Here is a 21,384-nt window from a genome sequence, read left to right on the forward strand (position 1 = left end):
CATCCATCCATCCATCCATCCAGCCATCCATCCAGCCATCCATCCATCCATCCATCCATCCATCCATCCATCCATCCATCCATCCATCCATCCATCCATCCATCCATCCATCCATCCTGTAAAAAATATCCATTGACTTGGCCTCCACAGCCTACTGTGGCAATGAATTCCATAGATTCACCGCCCTCTGAAAATAGACCAGACATTTGGTCTTCAGTAACCATGGAAATTGAAACAGGAGAAGGCTACGTGGAACTTCATCTGCTCCACCATTCATTGCATTCATCACTGATCCTCCATCTCAATACCTTATTCCTGAGAAGAATACCACAACCTTCTCATGGGCATCTGGGGCAGACTACACTGTTGCTGCCAGCAACACCCATGACCCAGGAAGGAAAATTAAAAAAACAATTGAGATCCATTTTAATCTAAACTTGTAAAATATCCTTATTCAATGAATGTATAAATGAAAAGTATACTTCAGGGACAGCAAAATTTAAAACGCCCACAATTTTACAAACAAAGTTGAAAAATGTGAATCATGCATTCAAACACAACGAATGCAACAATTGAGAAAAATCAAACATTTACTCCACTAAAATATATCTCAGGATTAATGATAAAAAGCCTTTCATACATAGTTTACATCCCAAAATTCCAAACAGTTCCGATCATTCAAAGGACAGCTCCTTCATCAGTGTCCAAAGATTTAGCCTACATTTATTAGCTTGTTACTGGAATTGGACATTTTCCTTCAAACCTTGGCTCTCCGTGAGAAGAGAGTTACTGACTATTACAGTGTGGATAAAGCACAACATGCAGGTAAAATGCAAGAGTTTGAGGCTCAAGTACTGAAAACAGGCTGCAGGTCAGACAGTTCGGTAAAGAGGAAAGCAATGTCAACAATTCAGATCAAAGAGGCCCTTTAACAACCAAACGTATCTCTCTCTTTGCACAGTATGGTCTTTGATTTTCATATTTTAAAATGAATACACAGCTGGAAGCTGATTTGTTTTGGTACAGATGCCCATTTTCTTGGTCACAGTTAGCTTTCAATCTAACTACTGGAATTAAACTGAGTCCTTGTAATCTGTGAAGTGAAAATGAATTTGTAAAAAATCTTTTAGAAATCCAAATTTTATTCCATTCTCAATGGCACTCTGGACTATTGCACTAAAAACAGCGGGATTGTAACTAATTTAAGACGCAGAAGATTGCAAGGAAAGTACTACTGACCAAGGCATGATCAATGTGCATTTGTCGAGGAATAATGAATAGAATATCTGATTACGGCATGGTAGACATTTTGCACAATACAACAGATTTCCAGCAACAGTGCAAAATAAATCTGGGAAGGAAAAAAAGTGCACACCATCCTTGGTGTTGCCAGGACTAGAGGGTGTGAGCTACAGGGAGAGGTTGAGTAAGCTGGGTCTCTATTCCTTGACGTGCAGCAGGATAAGGAGTAATCTTACAGAGGTGTATAAAAACATGAGAGGAATAGATTGGGTAGATGCGCAGAGTCTCTTGCCCAGAGAAGGTGGATTGAGAACCAGAGAACATAGGTTTAAGGTGAAGGGCAAAAGATTTTAATAGGAATCTGAGGGGTAACCTTTTCACATAAAGGGTGGTGGGTGTATGGAACAAGCTGCCTGAGGAGGTAGTTGAGGCAGGGACTATCCCAATGTTTAAGAAATAGTTAGACTGGTGCATGGATAGGGCAGGTTGGAGGGATATGGGCCAAACGCGGGCAGGTTGGCTGGGACATGTTGGGCAAGTTGGGCTGAAGGGCCTGTTTCCACACTGTATCGCTCAATGGCCCTAAAACGCACTTACAATGTACAGGCACTTGCAGAAGACAGAAGGGAATGCAGCAGAAGAGCTTTTGGATATATACTCACGCAGTTTACTCAAAACAGGTAAGCGACTCTTCCACTTCTGAAAATAATCAGCTCGAAATCCATCCATCGAAAACAGGATGAGAGGAGGCCGAGTATACCTATTTTTAAAAAAAATCAACATGTAGGATGTACACTGAGCTTAACATTGTTGCAGGATTTTATAATGAACCACCCAGTCCACCATAGGCCTGTCACTTCATTTTATCCAGTCCTTTTTAACCTTGTGTTGCATTAGGAAGACGAGCACTATCTTCAAGGATGCCTGCCACTCTGAGCATTCCCGTTTCTCTCTTTGACCATCTCGGAAAAGAGACAGCTGTCTGAAAGCCCAGAATTCTACACAAGAATAAATCCTGAACAAATTACCTCTATTACATCCACCTTCCCTTGCCACTTACTCTTCACTCTACTTGTTTTGGTTATTCTGCTTAGAATTTTAGTTTTTTTTGTTTTACTTGGACTTAGAGTTACTGCCTTACAGCACCAGAGATCTGGGTTCAATACTGACTACGGGTGCTTGTCTGTACAGAGTTTGTACGTTCTCCCTGTGACCTGCGTGGGATTGCTCAGAGAACTTTGGTTTCCTCCCACACTCCAAAGATGTACAGGTTTTTTGGTAAATGGCTTAGAGAAAATGTAAAAATAGTCCCTAGTGTGTGTAGGATAGTGTTAATGTGCGGGGATCGCTGGTCGGTGCGGATTCAGTGGGCCGAAAGGCGTGTTTCCACGCTGTATCTCCAAACTAAACTACACTTCAAATTGCAATACATCTTTGCACCACTCTGCTCTTTTGCTTACATCTATTGTGTATTTATTGATGCATTATTTTATAGATTGTTTACTCTCGAGAGCTTCATGTGAACTAGGAACTTCATTGCACCCTGATGTGTAAGACAATAACAAATCTAACTCTGAAATTGAATTTCATTACCCATCTTCACAGAAGATTTTATTTCAATGTGAAACAACCAAAGCACTCTTCACATTGCATGAAAAATAAAATTGATTATTAAGCTACAAGTGTTTTATTGCTCTCTCATGTTTGAAAATTGTTTCTAGATTTCCCAAATGGGCATAATAATCAGACTGCCTTGCAGTGTCACACAAGCTGCAAACAATACCATTCTTAAGCAGCCTCTCAGGATCACTTAAACAGAATGACTTAAATATACTTTGTTCCTTGAGCTCCAGTGGCACTCAGAATGACTACTTTTCAGCTTCATTTCAAATCCTTCCACTGTTTAGTTTAGTTTAGAAATACAGTGGGGAATCAAGCCTTTAAGCCCACTGAGTCCACGCCAACACACTTGGACACTAGTTCTATGTCATCCCACTTAGGCATCCTACACACTCGGGGACATTTACCGAAGCCAATTAACCAAAAACTTGCATGTTCTTGGGGTGTGGAATGAAACTGGTGCACCCGATGAAAACCCACACGGTACAAACTCCGCACAGATCCACCCATCAAACCCAGCTCTCTGGTGCAGTGAAACAGCAGCTCTGCAGCTGCGCCATTGTGCGGTACCTTAGCTCTCCAATTTTCTGTAATCTTGATCAGCCCCAAGCCTGCTAAAATCCAGTTTTTTTTCCATTATTTCTCATAGGAGCCAATTCCCATTTTGCCCAACGAATGGTCTGGACTTCACTCAGTAATTCTGCACTATAGGAACCGAGTCTATAGGTCACGGCTAAATTAAGCTCTGCTAATGTGGATGTAATGATCATTAATTCTGAGGATACCATAGATTTTGCATTCTATAATTAACAATCTCTGACTATTTAAAATATAGGGAGAAAATAATGGTCTACAATTTCTAAAGAGGACCTTGCTTTAAATACATCATCCAAATACATCATCCAGGGAGCATGTCAACTTTCAGAGGTGACAGCACGATAACAAAACAGAATATGCAAAGCTCCAAGTGACTGAACGTTTTAGGCGCTTGCCTACAAAATCAAAGTCTACATTTAATAATCAGTTAATATTCCAAATCGCATTTGTTTGACGGAGTTGTTTCAAATTTCTTGTTTAATTTACATGGTTACACATACATGAAATAATCTAGATTGTAGGCAGAGAAGAGGATCACACCCTGACATGTCCCCTGACACCTAGAGTGAGGCAGAGACCACAGCTTTGGACAAACCTGCAGCTCAATACCAGAGTATCTCAACGGAGAGCCAGCGGTTTGAAATATCCCTCAAGGAATGGGATCAACCCATCTCTGCTCAATTTGTGCAGTTCCTCATTTTTATTTTTTGCTAGCAACTTTCAAAGTACTCTATTATTGGCATCATATAAACTACATAAGAATTTTTGCAATTTAGTTCTGCAGTTCTGACCAAGAAATCTTAAGCTTTACATTCTGCATTGTATCCTGCCCCCAATGATCTTAAAGCTCTATTTATGAAAATAAAATTGCTATTCTGTTCCTATACCAGATTTATAATTACATTTAAAAAATGAGTTAACATCAGTGCTTTCTCAAAGCTGTTAAAAATGACTCACAAACCTAAGGGTAGGACCGGCCCACCACATCTGGATCTGGCTCATCACCAGGCCATTAACATGTGGCCCAATAAGATTGTTACTCTTTCGTCAGGCTCTGGATAACATTCACCCCATATACTGAGAGTATAGGATGAAAATGGAGTGGTATTTTAATTTTTTTTAAACGCATTCAAAAAGGTTCCAGAAAAAAAATTCTGTAACAACATATTGATATGTTAGGTTGGATTGGGAAGAATTGATTGAAAATTAACTGAGAATAATCAAGCGGCATGTTTTAGCTGGTGAGATTTTAGTTTTTAGTTTAGAGATACAGTGCGGAAACAGGCCCTTCCACGCCGACCAGCGATCCCCGCACACCAACACTATCCTATGCACACTAGGGACAATTTACAATTATACCAAGCCAATTAACCTACAAAACTGTACATCTGTGGAGTGCGAGAGGAAACTGGAGATGACAGAGAAAACCTACCCATGTCATGAGGAGAACGTACAAACTTTGCACAAAGAACCCATAGTCAGGATTGAATGTGGGTCTCTGGTGTTATAGGGCAGCAACTTTACCACTGTGCCACCATGCCGCCCTGTGCCAGTGGTATGCTTTATTTTCATATAGAGGATAGGCATCATTCGAGGGGCTATAGTTTATGCCTGTTGCTAATTTCTCAAGAAGATAGAACTCAATGATCTTGTTGAGCTGCCTCGGTGCATTGATGAAGATACCCTGTCACTGCTTTTATGTGGGAATGCCAGGATTTTGCCCCATTGATGTTTATAGACCAATATATATGATGTACAACTAGTAGGAAAACCTGTAGGTGGTGCTGTTTACATACACCTGGTGCCTTGTCTTTCATGGTGGCAAGATTGAGGGTTTGAGATGTGCTGTTGATGCAGCATGAGTGAATGACATGTTTACATTTTATTAAGAGTACACAGTGCAATCAAAGCCATGAAAACAATTAGTATTTAAGGTAGTGGATGCGGTGTTAGTAGATTGGGCTCCTATATCCTGGATGGGATTTCATTTCTGAGGTATTGTTGGAGCTGCACTAATCCAGGCAAGTGAACATTCCATCAGATGTGTAACTTCAGCTGTGCACATGGTGGAAAGGTCTGAGAATTAAAAGGCACTCAAAGTATGATCTGTTCCTACTATCACTTCTTACATTTTTCATTTTAAACTTTGAGAAACATTAAAGAAAGAAATGTCAGAGAACCCAGAAGGTTCTTTCCTCTTAAACAAAAAATGTTGAATACAGGTTTTTGATTGATTGAAAGATACAGAATGGAAACAGGCCATGCGTTCCAATGGGTCCATGTCAATCATCAATCACCCATTCATACCACCTCTGTGTTATCCCCACTTTCTCATCCACAGCCCACATATTGAGGATAATTTACCGAGACCAATTAAGCTACAAACTCGCATGTTTTTGGGATGTGGGAGGGAAACCAGAGCACCTGGAAGAAACCTATGCAGTCACAGAGAGAATGTGCAAACTCCATACAGACAGCACCCACGGTCAGGATCGAACCCAGTTATCTGGCACGATGAGGCAGTAGATCTATCAGCTGCGCCACTGTGCCACCCTAAAAAGCCCCGAACCCCAGCAATCTTCAGCTGTGTAGGCAAACCTCAGGCCTGGATCCATTCCAATCTCACTTCTTATTTCTTGCTACATGGTCTATAATATTCCAGCCAAGGTTTAAAAACAGAATCCACAGATCTTAGTATTGCCTCAGTCTACAGCATGGCACCAAAGATGTAGCCAGGATCTTGTGCACAGTAACTATGACACAGAACATCGAGAGACAAATTATGTGTGTGTGTGTGTGTGTGTGTGTGTGTGTGTGTGTGTGTGTGTGTGTGTGTGTGTGTGTCTGTGTCTGTGTGTGTGTGTGTGTCTCTGTGTGTGTGGCTGTGTGTGTGTTTATAAAGCTTTGCTCAACAGACGAGCCACCAAGGACCAGATAATAATTAAAGGTTTTTGATATCGCCAAATATTTTCACGGCACAATAATTCACTCAATTCTGAGTGGTTAAGATGGGAGCCAGGTAATGAACAATCTTGCTTTACACACCAATTCAGAATATGCCAGTATAGTGATTAAGGGATTAGACAAATAAAAAATCAAAAAAGTACAAGCCTCATCGGCACAATTTGGAAAATCGTAATTTAGCAAATCTGGCATTTATAAAATTGCACTATTGAGAAAAGTGGCTAGGTAAACTCCGAAACGTATGAAAAAAGTTCACTCATGCCAGTCAGATAAGCAAATCAATAATTCTGACTGGCACATGTCCAAACACATCTTTGAACTCTATATAGTTGAATGATATGGTCTTGGCTACTTATATGGATTAATATTCAATTTTCCTGCTCAAGCAACACTCATTAACAACTTTGCAATTATAACCTGAGGCGGGCATTCAATGTGGCCTCTATATTGTTGTTCAATTCAATGTTCTGTTTGGGGCACATGACAATAAAACACTCTCGACTCTTGGCCTTGTGTGGACTTTGTTAGGATACTAGTTTATGTTTCTTATCTCTATTTCCAGGGATTTTGCATAGCTGAATTTTACAAATCAGTGTCTACCAGAGATTTCTGCATGAGATCAGTTATGATGTTTGTAGTTTACAAGAACAAATTTTTCTCTGGAGTAAAATCAGACTCAAATCTCAGTAATAAATGGTCTACTATGAACTCCCATGAATTGCCCTAACTGTTTATGTTCACAGTGTTAGTACCAGAATTAGGCCATTTGGCCCATCAAGTCTACGCCACCATTCAACCGTGGCTGATCTATCTCTCCTAGCAACATTCTCCTGACACCCAACTAATCAAGAATCTATCTATCTCTGCCATAAAACAATATCCATTGACTTGTCCTCCACAGCCCTCTGTGGCAATGAATTCCATAGATTCACCACCCTCTGACCAAAGAAATTTCCCCTCATTCCCTTCCTAAAGTAACATCCTGTAATTCTGAGGCTATGACCTCTGGTCCTAGACTCGCCCACTAGTAGAAACGTCCTCTCCACATCCACTCTATCAAGGCTTAATCTTAAAGAACCAGAGATGTCCTACCCTGCTGGACACTGGGGTGTCGCAATATCTTCACAATCGTCTGGAAGCCAGCTTTTTTCACCTATGGAAAAGTAAGAAAGTTTATTTTTTTTAATATTTTTGATTAATTCTGGCACAAATTCCTTCCTAATTAAATAACTACTTTTCAAGCATAAATCTACTTTGTCAAATCATTAACTATTCTGTTTCAATACTAAAACTCATTGACTTTTAAAAATATTGATTTAACCCAGTGCAAAATATTTCCAATGTTTTAAAAAGGAAACAAGTCTTGATCTGAAACGTCACCCAACAAAACAAAACATCCCTCCAGAGATGGGCTGCCTGTCCTGCTGAGTTACTCCAGCTTTTTGTGTCTATCTTCTGTTGAAAAAGATCAGCAGGTCTGTTCAGCATCAGTCGCTAGAGAAAACGTGTTAACATTTCAGATCAATGACCTTTCAGAACAGATCTAATAAATTGTCACTGTCCCGTGTTTTTAACTTCATCTTTCTATCATTACTGATAGTCAATGAGGCGAGTATTTCTATCATTGCTTCCAATCACTCATACAAGACACAAACAATTTGATAATTCAGTTACAGAATAGCAAGAATATCCATTTTAATCTATGTTTCAATGTTGATAGTAACCTTCTTTGTTCCAATTATACCATTACCATCAGATGACATCCATTGCCCTTATAATAATTCCATTCTCAAGTTCTGATGCAGGGTTCATGACATTGATGTGCGTGGCTTCCATAGATGCTGTCTGACCCGCTGACCTTCTCCAGCAAGTTGTTTTTGGTCCTCGATATTGCAGCATCTGCAGTATCTTATCGCCATCCATTCTATTCTGTCTATAACTGACCTACCCCTCCCAATTAATGATTGCCACTTCATTCCCTTTCTTGTTATTTCTGAACAGTAAGGACACGGACACTGTCTTATAGTTCCAGCAGATCAAAAATAGATTTTTTTTGTTCTGAATTTAAGAAATAATTGAGGCAACTTAGAGTGTTCTATGAATATATTTACCTAAGGATCTAGCAGACAAATTATAAAGTCTTAACAAAATATTGAGAACGCAATGGAAAATAAATTCAAAATGTTTAACACAGTCAAACAATTACACACAACGAATTAGAATCACACAGATTAAGCCAAAGATAGAAATGTTAAGGGATTAATACCAGAGTTGATTGCAATTTCAGTGCAATTCTGGGGGCTAAAGGAATCAAGGGAGATGGGGAAAAACATAGAAACATAGAAAATAGGTGCAGGATGAGGCCATTCGGCCCTTCGAACCAGCACTGCCATTCACGGTGATCATGGCTCATCATCCACAATTAATAACCCATGCCTGCCTTCTCCCCATATCCCTTGTTTCCGATAGCCCCTAGAGCTCTATATAACTCTCTTAAATTCATCCAGTGATTTGGCCTCCACTGCCCTCTGTGGCAGAGAATTCCACAAATTCACATCTCTGGGTGAAAAAGTTCTTTCTCACCTCAGTTTTAAATGGCCTCCCATTTATTCTAAGACTGTGGCCCTTGGTTCTGGACTCCCCCAACATTGGGAACATTTTTCCTGCATCTAGCTTGTCCAGTCCTTTTATAATTTTATATGTCTCTATAAGATCCCCTCTCATCCTTCTAAACACCAGTGAATACAAGCCTAGTCTGTTCAATCTTTCCTCATATGACAGTCCCGCCATCCTAGGAACTGATTTTGGATGATCAGCCATGATCATATTGAATGGCAGTGCTGGCTCGAAGGGCTGAATGACCTACTCCTGCACCTATTTTCGACGTTTCTGTGTTTTAATTTAAGCATCATCATTTCACACAGGTGCGTTTTGCCTTTTAACTCTATTATCTTATTATACTAAAAGTCAGATCTTGTGAATATATGTTATGTATGTATCTGTGATTTCGCTGATTACGGCAAAACGATAAAACGTAGCGCCACGATTTTTGCACCACCTTAATCACCACGCGGACAGCTGCTGGAAAATAATATTTTTATTTAATTCGGTCGCATATGTTTTAAGTTACAGAGGTTTTAAAGCGCTGCCCCCCCCCCTGGTTTATTGAAGGTTTTTAAGGGGGCGCTTGTCTATATATTTCAATGATTCGGCTGATTACGGCAAAACGGTCAATCGTAGCACCACAATTTTTGCACGGCCTAATCACACCGCTGGACGCTTGCCGAAAATGATGTTTTTATTTAATTCGGTCGTTTATTTTTTAAGTTACAGAGGTTTAAAAGTCAAGATATTTTTTCTGTCAGATTTTTCGGCTGATTTCGGCAAAAAAGTCAACAGTAGCGCCATGATTTTTGCACCACCTTAATCACCACGCTGAACGCTGCTGGAAAATGATTTTTTTATTCGATTCGGTCGCGTATTTTTTAAGTTACAGAGGTTTAAGTTTTTTTTAAAAATCCGGCCGTTTTTTCAATTGCCGTAAAAAAAACTCGCGCAACCCCCCTCCTGCTGATTTATTGAAGGCTTTCAGCGTGGAGCTGCTGTGCGTCTGTGCGTATGGGCTCACCTCTCCTCTCTCTCCTTGCTTCTCTCCTCTCTCCCACACCCGGGAGACCATCTCCCCGCTATCCCCCCCCCCCCCCCCGCCGGACCTTTCACTGATGCGCTCCCCCGCCCCCCCCGGAACTTTCACTGATGCGTTCCCCGCCCCCCCCGGGACCTGTTGGTGCTGGGGGAAAGAGAGAGTAGGGGAAAGGGGTGTGCTGGGGAAAGGGGGGAGAGTAAGAGTGTGTCTGGGGGAGAGAGAATGGTGGCGGGGTCTGAGAATGGGGAATGGGGAGGGGGACAACAGGGGTCGTCCGGAGGGGGCTTGGTGGTGGGGGAAATAGGGGTACTGGGAAAAGGGGAGGTCCCCCTCCCTCCCTCCCCCCCATCCCTCCCCCCCTCCCTCCTCCACACCTCCCTCCCCCCCCTCGCTCCCTCCCCCCTCCACACCTCACACCTCCCTCCCTCCCTCTCCCTCCCTCCCCCCTTCACTCCCTCCCCCACTCCCGGTTACAATGGAAACTCTGAGGACGGGCACAAGGGGAGGGTGTGGGGAGTGTAAGAGTGGGGCTGGGGAGGAGAGAATGGGGGGGTGTGGGGACGGGCCCAACGGGCCCTCTTTGCTAGTTACCTTTACAAATCGAGATGTAGTCAGTGCAACAATCCTTCTTCTGGATGCAGTCATCAGAGCACGAACAGTGGTTTTCTCTGAGTCGCTTCTCACCACAACGAGACTCACACATCCAGGATTCAACTGGATAAGGGGAAAGTCTTTTAGGACCGAGATGAAAACGTTTTTTTTCACACAGAGAGTGGAGAATTCTCTGCCACAGAAGGTATCATATCATATCATATCATATATCTACAGCCGGAAACAGGCCTTTTCGGCCCTCCAAGTCCGTGCCGCCCAGTGATCCCCGCACATTAATACTATCCTACACCCACTAGGGACAATTTTTACATTTACCCAGCCAATTAACCTACATACCTGTACGTCTTTGGAGTTGAGGCCAGTTCATTGGCTATATTTAAGAGAGAGTTAGATGTGGCCCTTGTAGCTAAAGGGATCAGGGGGTATGGAGAGAAGGCAGGTACGGGATACTGAGTTGGATGATCAGCCATGATCATATTGAATGGCGGTGCAGGCTCGAAGGGCCGAATGGCCTACTCCTGCACCTATTTTCTATGTTTCTATGTTTCTAATACGTTAAAAAAATGTAGAACATAGTTTAAAACGCACCTGTTTCACAATTTGGATCGCTTTTCGCTCAGCACAATTCATGGGAGAGGGGTAGGCACTGCCAAAGCAGTTTGTGAATTACTATCTTTGTATCCAAGTTGCACAGAGTTGAATGCAGCCAGGTAAAGAGATTATCTTCCACCAGCTTAGCGAGTCTTGCCAAGATTTTGAAGGCCTGGTAGGGAAGAGGGAAGTGGTTGCCTCTGTAATTTGCATCCCCTTCACCAAGAGGATGGCGAATCTTTAGAATTATTTATCCAAGATTGATGCAGAGGCTCAATCACTGATACAGTGCCCTCCATAATGTTTGGGACAAAGACCCATCATTTATTTATTTGGCTCTGTACTCCACAATGTGAGATTTGTAATAGAAAAAAATCACATGTGGTTAAAGTGCACATTGTCAGATTTTAATAAAGGACATTTTTATACATTTTGGTTTCACCATGTAGAAATTACAGTTGTGTTTATACATAGTGCCCCTATTTCAGGGCACCATAATGTTTGGGACACAGCAATGGCATGTAAATGAAAGTAGTCATGTTTTGTATTTTGTTGCATATCCTTTTGCATGCAATGACTGCTTGAAGTCTGTGATTCATGGACATCATCAGTTGCTGGGTGTCCTCTCTGGTGATGCTGTCAGGCCTGCATTGGAGCCATCGTGAGCTTATGCTTGTTTTGGGGGCTAGTCCCCTTCAGTTTTCTCTTCAGCATATAAAAAGCATGCTCAATCAGGTTCAGATCGGGTAATTGACTTGGCCACTCAAGAATTGACCAATTTTTAGCTTTGAAAAACTCCTTTGTTGCTTTAGCAGTATGTTTGGGATCATTGGCTTGCTGTAGAATGAACTGCCGGTCAATTAGTTTTGAGGCACTTGTTTGAACTTGAGCAGATAGGATGTGCCTATTATACACCAGAATTTATTATGCTGCTACCATCAGCAGTTGTATCATCCGTACAGTAGCCATACATGCCCAGGCCGTAACACCCCCACCACTGTGCTTCACAGATAAGGTGGTATGCTTTGGATCTTGGGCAGTTCCTTCTCTCTTCCATACTTTGCTCTTGCCATCACTCTGATATAAGTTAATCTTTGTCTCATCAAGACCTTTTCCCAGAACTGTGGTTGCTCTTTTAAGTACTTCTTGGCAAACTGTAACCTGGCCATCCCATTTTTGCGGCTAACCAGTTGTTTGCATCTTGCAGTGTCGCCTCTGTATTTCTGTTCATGAAGTCTTCTGTGGACAGTGGTCATTGACAAATCCACAACTGCCGCCTGAAGAGTGTTTCTGATCTGTCGGACAGGTGTTTGGGGATTTTTCTTTATTATAGAAAGAATTCTATCATCAGCTGTGGAGGTCTTCCTTGGCCTGCCAGTCCCTTTGCGATTAGTAAGCTCACCAGTGCTCTCTTTCTTCTTAATGATGTTCCAAACACATCATTTTGGTAAGCCTAAGGTTTGGCTGATATCTCTAACAGTTTTATTCTTGTTTCTCGTTCTCATAATGGCTTCTTTGACTTTCATTGGCACAACTTTGGTCCTCATGTTGATAAACAGCAATAAAGGTTTCCAAAGGTGATGGAAAGGCTGGAGGAAAGACTAGGTCTCTTATACCCACATTAAGGAGGCAATTATACACAACCGAGCAATTACAAACACCTGTGAAGCCATGTGTCCCAAACATTATGGTGCCCTGAAATAGGGGCACTATGTATAAACACAGCTGTAATTTCTACATGGTGAAACCAAAATGTATAAAAATGGCTTTTACTAAAATCTGACAATGTGCACTTTAACCACATGTGATTTTTTCTATTACAAATCTCAAATTGTGGAGTACAGAGGCAAATAAATAAATGATGGGCCTTTGTCCCAAACATTATGGAGGGGCACTGTACATTGAAGATAGACTTGAATGTTGGATATGAAGGAATCAAAGTATAAGGGGTTAGTGGAAGAATGTAGCATAGAACTAAACAAGGTCTGGCAGAAGAAACTTCACATCAAACAGCTCATATTTTCACATTAAAATAACCTAATGTTAGTTCCAGACACTGGTTCTGGGCACATCAAAGCACGATGTATGAATTCATGTCATGAACAGAATTTCGTTACCATCTCCACACACCAATTCTCCATGATAACTGCACTTCAATTCTGGATTTTCTTTGCTCCTCCACAAGTGTCGGCTTCAACTTCAATTCCTTCTGCTGCCCCTCTGAAGATATTCCTAAAAATCTACACATTTTATCAGATTTCTGGTCTGCTAGCATGACTCAGTGCATTCTTTGGAAAGTCTGATTTAGCTGTGCTTGATAATCACAACAGTGAAGTATCTTGGATCCTTTGCATTACACACAAGAACATAATGTTCATGCAGTTCTAATCTGCATCAACCTCTCAACCTCCCTCACTGATGGTAGATATTCTGCCTTTGGAAGAACTTTGCCCATTGGTTGGAAAAGAGCTGCTTTTCCCTTCATTAGGGCAGAAAATATTTTTTATTTTATATGCAGCCATACAATTTCAAAGTTTCCATTCAATTTAGAATGCGCCGATTTTTAATAGCACGATTTTATTTGTTCTATCATGATGACACGGTGCTGTCAATTCAAATATTTAATCTCAGAAAGGAAAATTCAACCAATTCTCAAAGACCTCCTCATGTTATCAAGCAAACCGCAGACATTTTATTCATCCATCTCAGTACTTGGCTTTATCAGCCACAGCACTTCTCAAGTTCCATTAGCATATTGTTAATCACCGGCATAATGTTTCAAAGCAGTAATGTAATAGTTATGAGCAACAAAAAAATGCTGGGGACATAGTGGGTCAGGCAGCATCTTTGGAGGGAATGTTACATCACGCTTTGCTGCCTGTCATTCCCCCCATACAGATGCTGCCTGACACACTGAGTTCCTCCCGCGCTTTGTGTTTTGCTCAAGATTCTAGCATCTGCAGTCTCTTGTATCTCCAATATAATAATTATGATATTTTAAGAACCCCCTTTATCCATTAAAATCAAGCTAGGGCAGAGCACTATAACCTGTAAAATGCACATTCTCTACCACATGGGAAGTCCAGGACATTTACCGTTCCAGGACAACCAAGGTGAAGGAAGCGTCCTCATCTGGAAGATCATCAAGCTCATCACGAGTGTTGAGGAGAGCACATTACTAGAAATGTTAATTCATCATACATCTCAAGGGAGTACTGAGGGAAACACTGAGGGAAAAGGGTGACTGCCAGACACCAAAAGAGAATAGATGATGCGTTTCCTGTACTCTTAACATATTCATTTTAGTTTAGTTTATTGTCGCATGTACCGAGCCAGGTACAGTGAAAAGCTTTTGTTGCGTGCCAACCAGTCAGCAGAAAGACAATGCATGATTACAATTGAGCCGTCCACAGTGTACAGATACATAATAACGGGAATAACATGAATAACGTTTAGTGCAAGATAAAGAGTAGTGAAGTCCAATCAAAGATAGTCCCAGGGTCTCCAATGAGGTAGATAGTAGCTCATGACTGCTCTCTAGTTGTTGGTGGGATGGTTCAGTTACCTGATAACAGCATTTCTGAGTACTGTTGGGGGGAAAAAGATTTGCCGTGGGGAATGCAGCAGAGCCATGGCCTTAGCACCATAGATGGCTCAATTGAACGGGGTGGGAGGAGAGGTCTAGACAACAACAGTTACACGTGAAGATGCCAGTCCGGAATAGGTAAAGGCCACTCAGCTCATCAAACCTACTCTGCAGTGGCTGATCAGATTCTACTTTCGAATCCAAATTCCCATAAACCCTTGGAAACCTTTTACCCTCATTTATCCAGAATGGATGTACTTTTACCTTAAACATATTCAAAGACTCTGCTTCCTCTACCCTTTAAGGATGAGTGTTTCAAATATACAAAAACCCTCCGAGAGAAATGGAAAAGAAATCACTTATCTCTGCCTAAAATGGACAACCACTTACTTCTAAAAGATGATTCCTTGTTCTGGATTCTCCCATAAAATGAAATAATCTCTCCACATCCAAACTCAGGATTTTAGATGCTTCAATCAAATCCAGGCTCGCTCTTCTAAACTCCACTGAGCATACGTCCATTGGCTCCAACCTTCTTCATAATGCAACCAGCTATTCCAGGTACTAATCTGAACATAGAAATTAGAACAGCACAGTACAAGAACATTGGCCTATGTCTGTGCCAGTATTCATTCTACATGAATCTAATCCTCTCTACCTGCATGTGATCTATATCTTTCCATTCCCTGTATAGCCATGTGCCCATCTAAAAGCCTCTTAAATGCTACCATCGTATCTGCTTCCACCACCACCCCTGGCAGACCATTCTAGGTACCTGTGTAAAAAAAAATTAAATAGCTCCACACATCTCCTTTAAACTTTCCCTCTGATTTTACACTGGATGAATTTAAAAGAGAGTTAGAGTTCTTGGGGCTAGTGGAATCAAGGTATATGGGGAGAAGGCAGGCACAGGTTACTGATTGTGGATGATCAGCCATGATCACAATAAATGGTGGTGCTGGCTCGAAGGGCCTAATGGCCCCCTCCTGCATCTTTTTCCATGTTTCTATGGTATACAGGAATGATGAGTGGGTTAGTTGTAGACTTGTGGGAGATAATGACAGACTGATGAAATAGAAGGATAGATAGTACAGAAAACCTGCTGCTGAGAGACATGAAATGTTATAATGTCGGAAGAATGAGGAGGCATTATAACTGGAGAGCACAATTCTAAGATCAGAGACATTTGGGGCTACATGTGTATTCTTTGATAAAAATGAGAGGGCAGTTTTGCAAAATGATTTTTAAAAATGTCCTCAAGGTTGTGCGCGCAGTCCCCTGTTCTACTTCTTGTACCATCATGACCGTGTGACCAAGTAGAGTGCAACCTTGATCTTGCACTCAGTCCCGTTTCACTCCTTGCACCGTCATGACCCTGTGACCAAGTAGAGTGCAACCTTGATCTTGTTCACAAAATGCTGGAGTAACTCAGCAGGTCAGGCAGCATCTCAGGAGAGAAGGAATGGGTGACGTTTCGGGTCGAGACATCAACTTCTCCAACTTTAGATAGTTCCTCTGTCCCTCTCTTCCCCTCCTCCTTCCCAGATCTCCCTCTATCTTCCTGTCTAAATTTCTTATATAACCTTGATCTTGCGCTCAGTCCCCTGTTCCACTCCCTGCACCGTCATGACCGTGTGACCAAGTAGAGTGCAACCTCGATCTTTAGGTTCACTGATGATACTGCTGTTGTTAGTCGGATCAATGGAAGTATTGCCAAGGATGCTGCTGCTCTGCCCATTCTCTCAAGTAACTTCTGGGAGAAGATTGATACCCCAGATGTTTAAACTTAAGAACTACTTTTTACCTTCTGCTATCAGATTCCTGAACCAATCATCTCTTTTACACCCCCCTTCCTGGAAGTGCTGCCAAGAACTTTACTCTTAACTCTACTTCATTCAGTTATTCATTTCATGCACTTTGTTGTTTATGCATTACTTCACATTGCGCTACAATATTTGTACTATTTTGCATTATACCATTGTATTTATTATTGTATCTATCATTAGCATGTACACCATTTACCCCAGGAGCTTCACACAAACATGAAATCTCATTGCACCCTGGTGCTTATGACAATAAATTAACCAAATTTGTTGTATGGGACCTTGGGTTTTATAAATTGCATTATGTGAATGAAAATTCTATGGATGGATGTGCTGGCATTGGAGAGGGTCCAGAGGAGGTTTACAAGAATGACCCTAGGAATGAGTGGGTTAACATATGATAAGCGTTTGACAGTACTGGGTCTCTACTTGCTGGAGTTTAAAAGGATGAGGGGGAACCTCATTGAAACTTACCGAATAGTGAAAGGCTTGGATAAAATGGATGTTTCCACTAGTGGGAGAGTCTAGAACTAGTTATAGCCTCAGAATAAAAGGACTTTCCTTTAGGAAGGAGATGAGGAAGACATTCTTTAATCAGAGAGTGGTGAATCTGTAAAATCCATTGCCACAGAAGGTTGTGGAGGCCATCAATGGATATTTTTAAGGCAGAGATAGATAGATTCTTGATTAGTCAGGAGTTACAGGGAAAGGGCAAGAAAATGGGGATGAGGGGGAGAGTTAGATCAGCCATGATTGAATGCAGACCGATGGGCTGAATGGCCTAATTCTTCTCCTATCACTTATAAACATGAAATTATCTGGAAATAGATGGGGAAAGTGCAAGGGAAAAGGATTAGTTGGATTGCTCTTAAATAGCACCAGTAATTTGAATGATCGGATGAATTCTATTCCATAATGATTCCATGCAGAGTATGTTCGATAGTTTTGTTTTTCCCCATTTAAAGCCACATATGGGAATATTAGTAAAGTAATAATGAGGTAGTAACCATGTAATTACTAATCCATCATTATGTTGATGTATTAAGGTATACCCAAGCCAAGCCTCCTGGGGAACCTTGGCCAGGACCATTTTTCACTTCCGACACCCCTCAAGTAAACACTCATCACGCCAAGAAACTCTGCCCTTTGAAAATGAATTAGCAGCTACCATAAATATATAAAACTTTCAAAGTCAACATCGGTGTGTTTTTAAAAGTTTCCTAAAAGCTCATCATACCACAAAACAGGAAGCTACTTTTCCACACAATCTGGTTTGAAATAGTGTTTATGCTCAAGTAAGACAGGGCATGGTTCCAAATCATTAAACCACAGATTTATTTTTATGCACAAATTGAAACCTTCCATTTTGTTGAAGATTCTCTGTGGCATTCCTCAAGGATGTGGTTAAATGCTTTAGAATGTCTGCCTTTTACTCAATTGAAGAATTTCCATATCATGCTTCTAATTTTAATTGCCAGTCCTAGGCCATAATCTTTCATTGTATTATTACGTTGTAACGCGATGAATATTTAAACAATAACTTGCATTTATGGAGCATTTTGAATATAGTCAGTTGAAACATTTGACACTGGGTCAGAGATGTTAGAATGATGATGATTTAATTTTTTTGGTTAAGGATTTGAGCTAAATTGGAAGCCAAAGAAACAATGTAGTCTGGAGAGGAAATTCCATAGGCCAAGAAATTGGAGCCACTGAACAAATAACCTGACCCTCTACAAACAAAAATCCAACAACTTCCAATGGTGCAGTAGAATATTACATACACAAGCACAAAGAATTCTGCCGTGACAACACCATATTACAGCTACAATATTTAACAGCAATACAGAGCAGAGCAGAAGACCAAATCAATTTATTCCAAATTAATATTCAATGCAGGTTTCGCATTGCTTACTGATGGTATGGCTTACTCATGGCATTGTATTACCACAGCCTGCTCAACAGTTTATATTCTAAGGTTCCCACTCTGAACAGCAGCAATAAGAGGACACTATCCTGCTTCCACGGTATCACGGAACATCCTGATCACAAGTGCAGTGATCAACATGCCAAGTTGAAGTTTACTGTAATTTAGTTTGCTGTACATAAAGCTATAATTTAAAGAGAGGATTTTGTTTGAAAGGTTCACAACCCTAAATTATAGGGATTTCTAAAAATAAAACTTACTTTCTCCCTTCATTCCCTTTTGATTTCAACAAAAGGACAGACAGATGAATTACTTCCAAAACTCTTCCCAGTGGCACACATTTACCATAAATCAGGATGTGGCAAAAGAACCAGGACCAACCCAAATTAATTCTTCTTTCAGCTCGACTTCCCATCTATGGAAGCTGTGGTCATGGTTCTGAAGCTTTCATTAATTATGCCTATAACCACAAGCTTACTTTTAGCATTTCATGGGACCCTGCAGGAAAGTTCTCCACCATTGTGCAAGAAATTATCAAGTAAAACACATGGGCATGGCACTAAAGCAAAACATGCAATCTTCAAGATCCAAAGAAAGATAATTAATAGTACACTATGCTTGAATATTTGGCAGTTTAATCCCATCTAAAGGATACTGCTGTGTGAATAGGCAGGTTAAGGTCCAGCTATGGGAATTTTTTTTAATTCAGGATATACTTTTTTTTAAATGAGGAAACAGAAGTTTTTAATTTCAAAAAAACCGAGTTCTCCCTATCATTCGGGTAAAAAAAGGTAAAATGCATCATAAAGGCAAAGACATTGACTCAATTCTTGGTCTCCAGATCAAGCAATTCTTGGTCAATTCTTGGTCTCCAGATCAAGCAATATGACGTATTGTTTACACTGTTGGATTCATCAACCAGTCAGTTCAAATCTTAGTTTATGAATTTCAACTGTATTTTAGGTAGTTGTTGAAATCAAAAACCTAGAATACAGAGCTTGTTAAAAATAATGGTGACAAAAAAACTATTGCAAAGTTATTAAAAATATAACTAATTTACTGTAAGAAAAGTTGCCATTCTTAGTTAGACAGATCTCAGGTCAAAAAATTCCCTAGAAAAGTCATCTGTTTTGTCTGCTCTAAAAAGCTTAGCAAAGGGTTAGAAGCCGGAGAGCAGCAGAGGGAGATTCAATCAGGTCATTCAAAATGGGTTGCATGGATAGGGTCCCAGGATCTGCCATCTCAGGTGTACCTGCCACCAATAATCCACTTCATGTGGCCTGAATGCCGCAGCAGCAAGGCACGAGGACACTTTGATCAGCAAGATTACGAAAAGTCAGTCCAAGCAAGAGGCGCGCAGGGCTGGATTGAGCACTTTTTAAACAGGGGCCAAGCCAAGACCAAAGTTAAACATGCAGAAAATAAGCTCTTCCCCAGATGAAATATTGTATTGAGATGTACTCCATTAAGTAGATATGAAAGCTCAACAGGGGATACAATAGATGTTGATTGGAAAGTTACATGAATGAGGGATTAAAAGGTATGTGGATGGGCAAGAGGTTGCAGCTGTACTTTTAGCAGAAAATGTTAAGCAGTAGATTTATTGGATCATGAAAGTTTGAGAAACAACACCACAGCTTGGTGTTGGTGAAAGTATCAGTGGTCAGATATGATTCATGGTCAGCGTGAACTTGATGGGCTGAAGGGCCTGCCTCCATGCTGTATCTTTCAATCAATCCAAATTTCTGTTTTACCCAAAAAGAGTGCATTGATTTTAAACCTAACTAGAACAAGTGGATCTATTGGGCCCAAACCTCTCCTGCATTGGTGCAGCACCCTTTCCTCCCCCTCCCCTCCCCTCCCCCCCTTTCCCCCTCCCCCCTCTCTCGCCCCCCCCCCCCCACTCCATCCACCCCCTCCCTTCCTAGGAGAGAGAATTAAACTTTAAAATGTGAATAACTAAAAATATAACACCGATTTCAATGAAACTTCTTCCATTAGCACCAAAGGGATGACAGTGAATAAGGTGGGCCTAAAATTGCCACGCTATCGTGTACCGTTTTGGCTGTAGTTCAGGAACAAACAAACAAATGAAAGTTTTAGTATATAGATGTCTGATTGTGGTGGTGGAAAGACAGTGGCCACTGAGAGGAGAGTGGAGCTGAATTGCCCATTGAAATACTCAGCGCAGACCAGCAACAAGCTATATTCAAAGGGCGCACTTCAGTTGTCTGATGTTAAATAATAAAATAATCACCTGGTAATTCTTTTCACAGCTTTACATAGGTCCCTACAATATACCACCCACTTATCTACACAGTACAGTTTATGCCAACAGCATATGGATTTTTTAGAACTGTTACACGATTCTCTATTAAAACTGTTATAAGATTCTCTATTTTCCCCATTCTAACTACACACTATATATTTGTTGTATTCCAGGTTCAAATGTTGAGCACAATATTTACCATAAGCAGTAATAGAATAAAAATCCCAGACGGTTTCTCATGATTTTGGTTGAAGGATTTATGTATATTGGCTGGGAATACAGGAGATCTCTTACACTTTCCACTCCCACTCTGGCCTATTGGTCTGTGGTCTCCTGTGCCGTTATAATGAGATCCAACACAAGCTTGAGGAACAGTACCTCGTGTTCTGTCTGGGAACATGGCACACTTGTCAACTTGAACATTGAGTCTACAACTTCAGGTAACTTGATATATCTGTTAATATCACCCATCCGCAATGTTGGCTCAGTTGATATGTTATTTTCCCT

The 21,384-nt window shown here is 41.0% G+C and overlaps 1 protein-coding gene across 2 annotated transcripts in view; it reads right to left on the reverse strand.

Annotated features, from left to right (window-relative positions):
• The window catches only part of LOC144593638 (venom phosphodiesterase 2-like), a 101,087-nt gene that overhangs the window by 47,308 nt on the left and 32,395 nt on the right, over positions 1-21,384 (reverse strand). Inside the window, exons 3-5 of one of the 2 annotated variants that reach the window (XM_078399513.1) lie at positions 10,661-10,783; positions 7,516-7,576; positions 1,905-2,002 (exon numbers count right to left, since the gene is read on the reverse strand). In XM_078399513.1, coding sequence (XP_078255639.1) covers positions 1,905-2,002; positions 7,516-7,576; positions 10,661-10,783 — 282 coding nt within the window. The remainder of the gene's footprint in view (positions 1-1,904; positions 2,003-7,515; positions 7,577-10,660; positions 10,784-21,384) is intronic. The other variant, XM_078399511.1, reaches the window with a different exon arrangement.

This window comes from Rhinoraja longicauda, chromosome 5, assembly GCF_053455715.1.
Source record: "Rhinoraja longicauda isolate Sanriku21f chromosome 5, sRhiLon1.1, whole genome shotgun sequence".
In the NCBI taxonomy this organism is placed as follows: domain Eukaryota; kingdom Metazoa; phylum Chordata; class Chondrichthyes; order Rajiformes; family Arhynchobatidae; genus Rhinoraja; species Rhinoraja longicauda.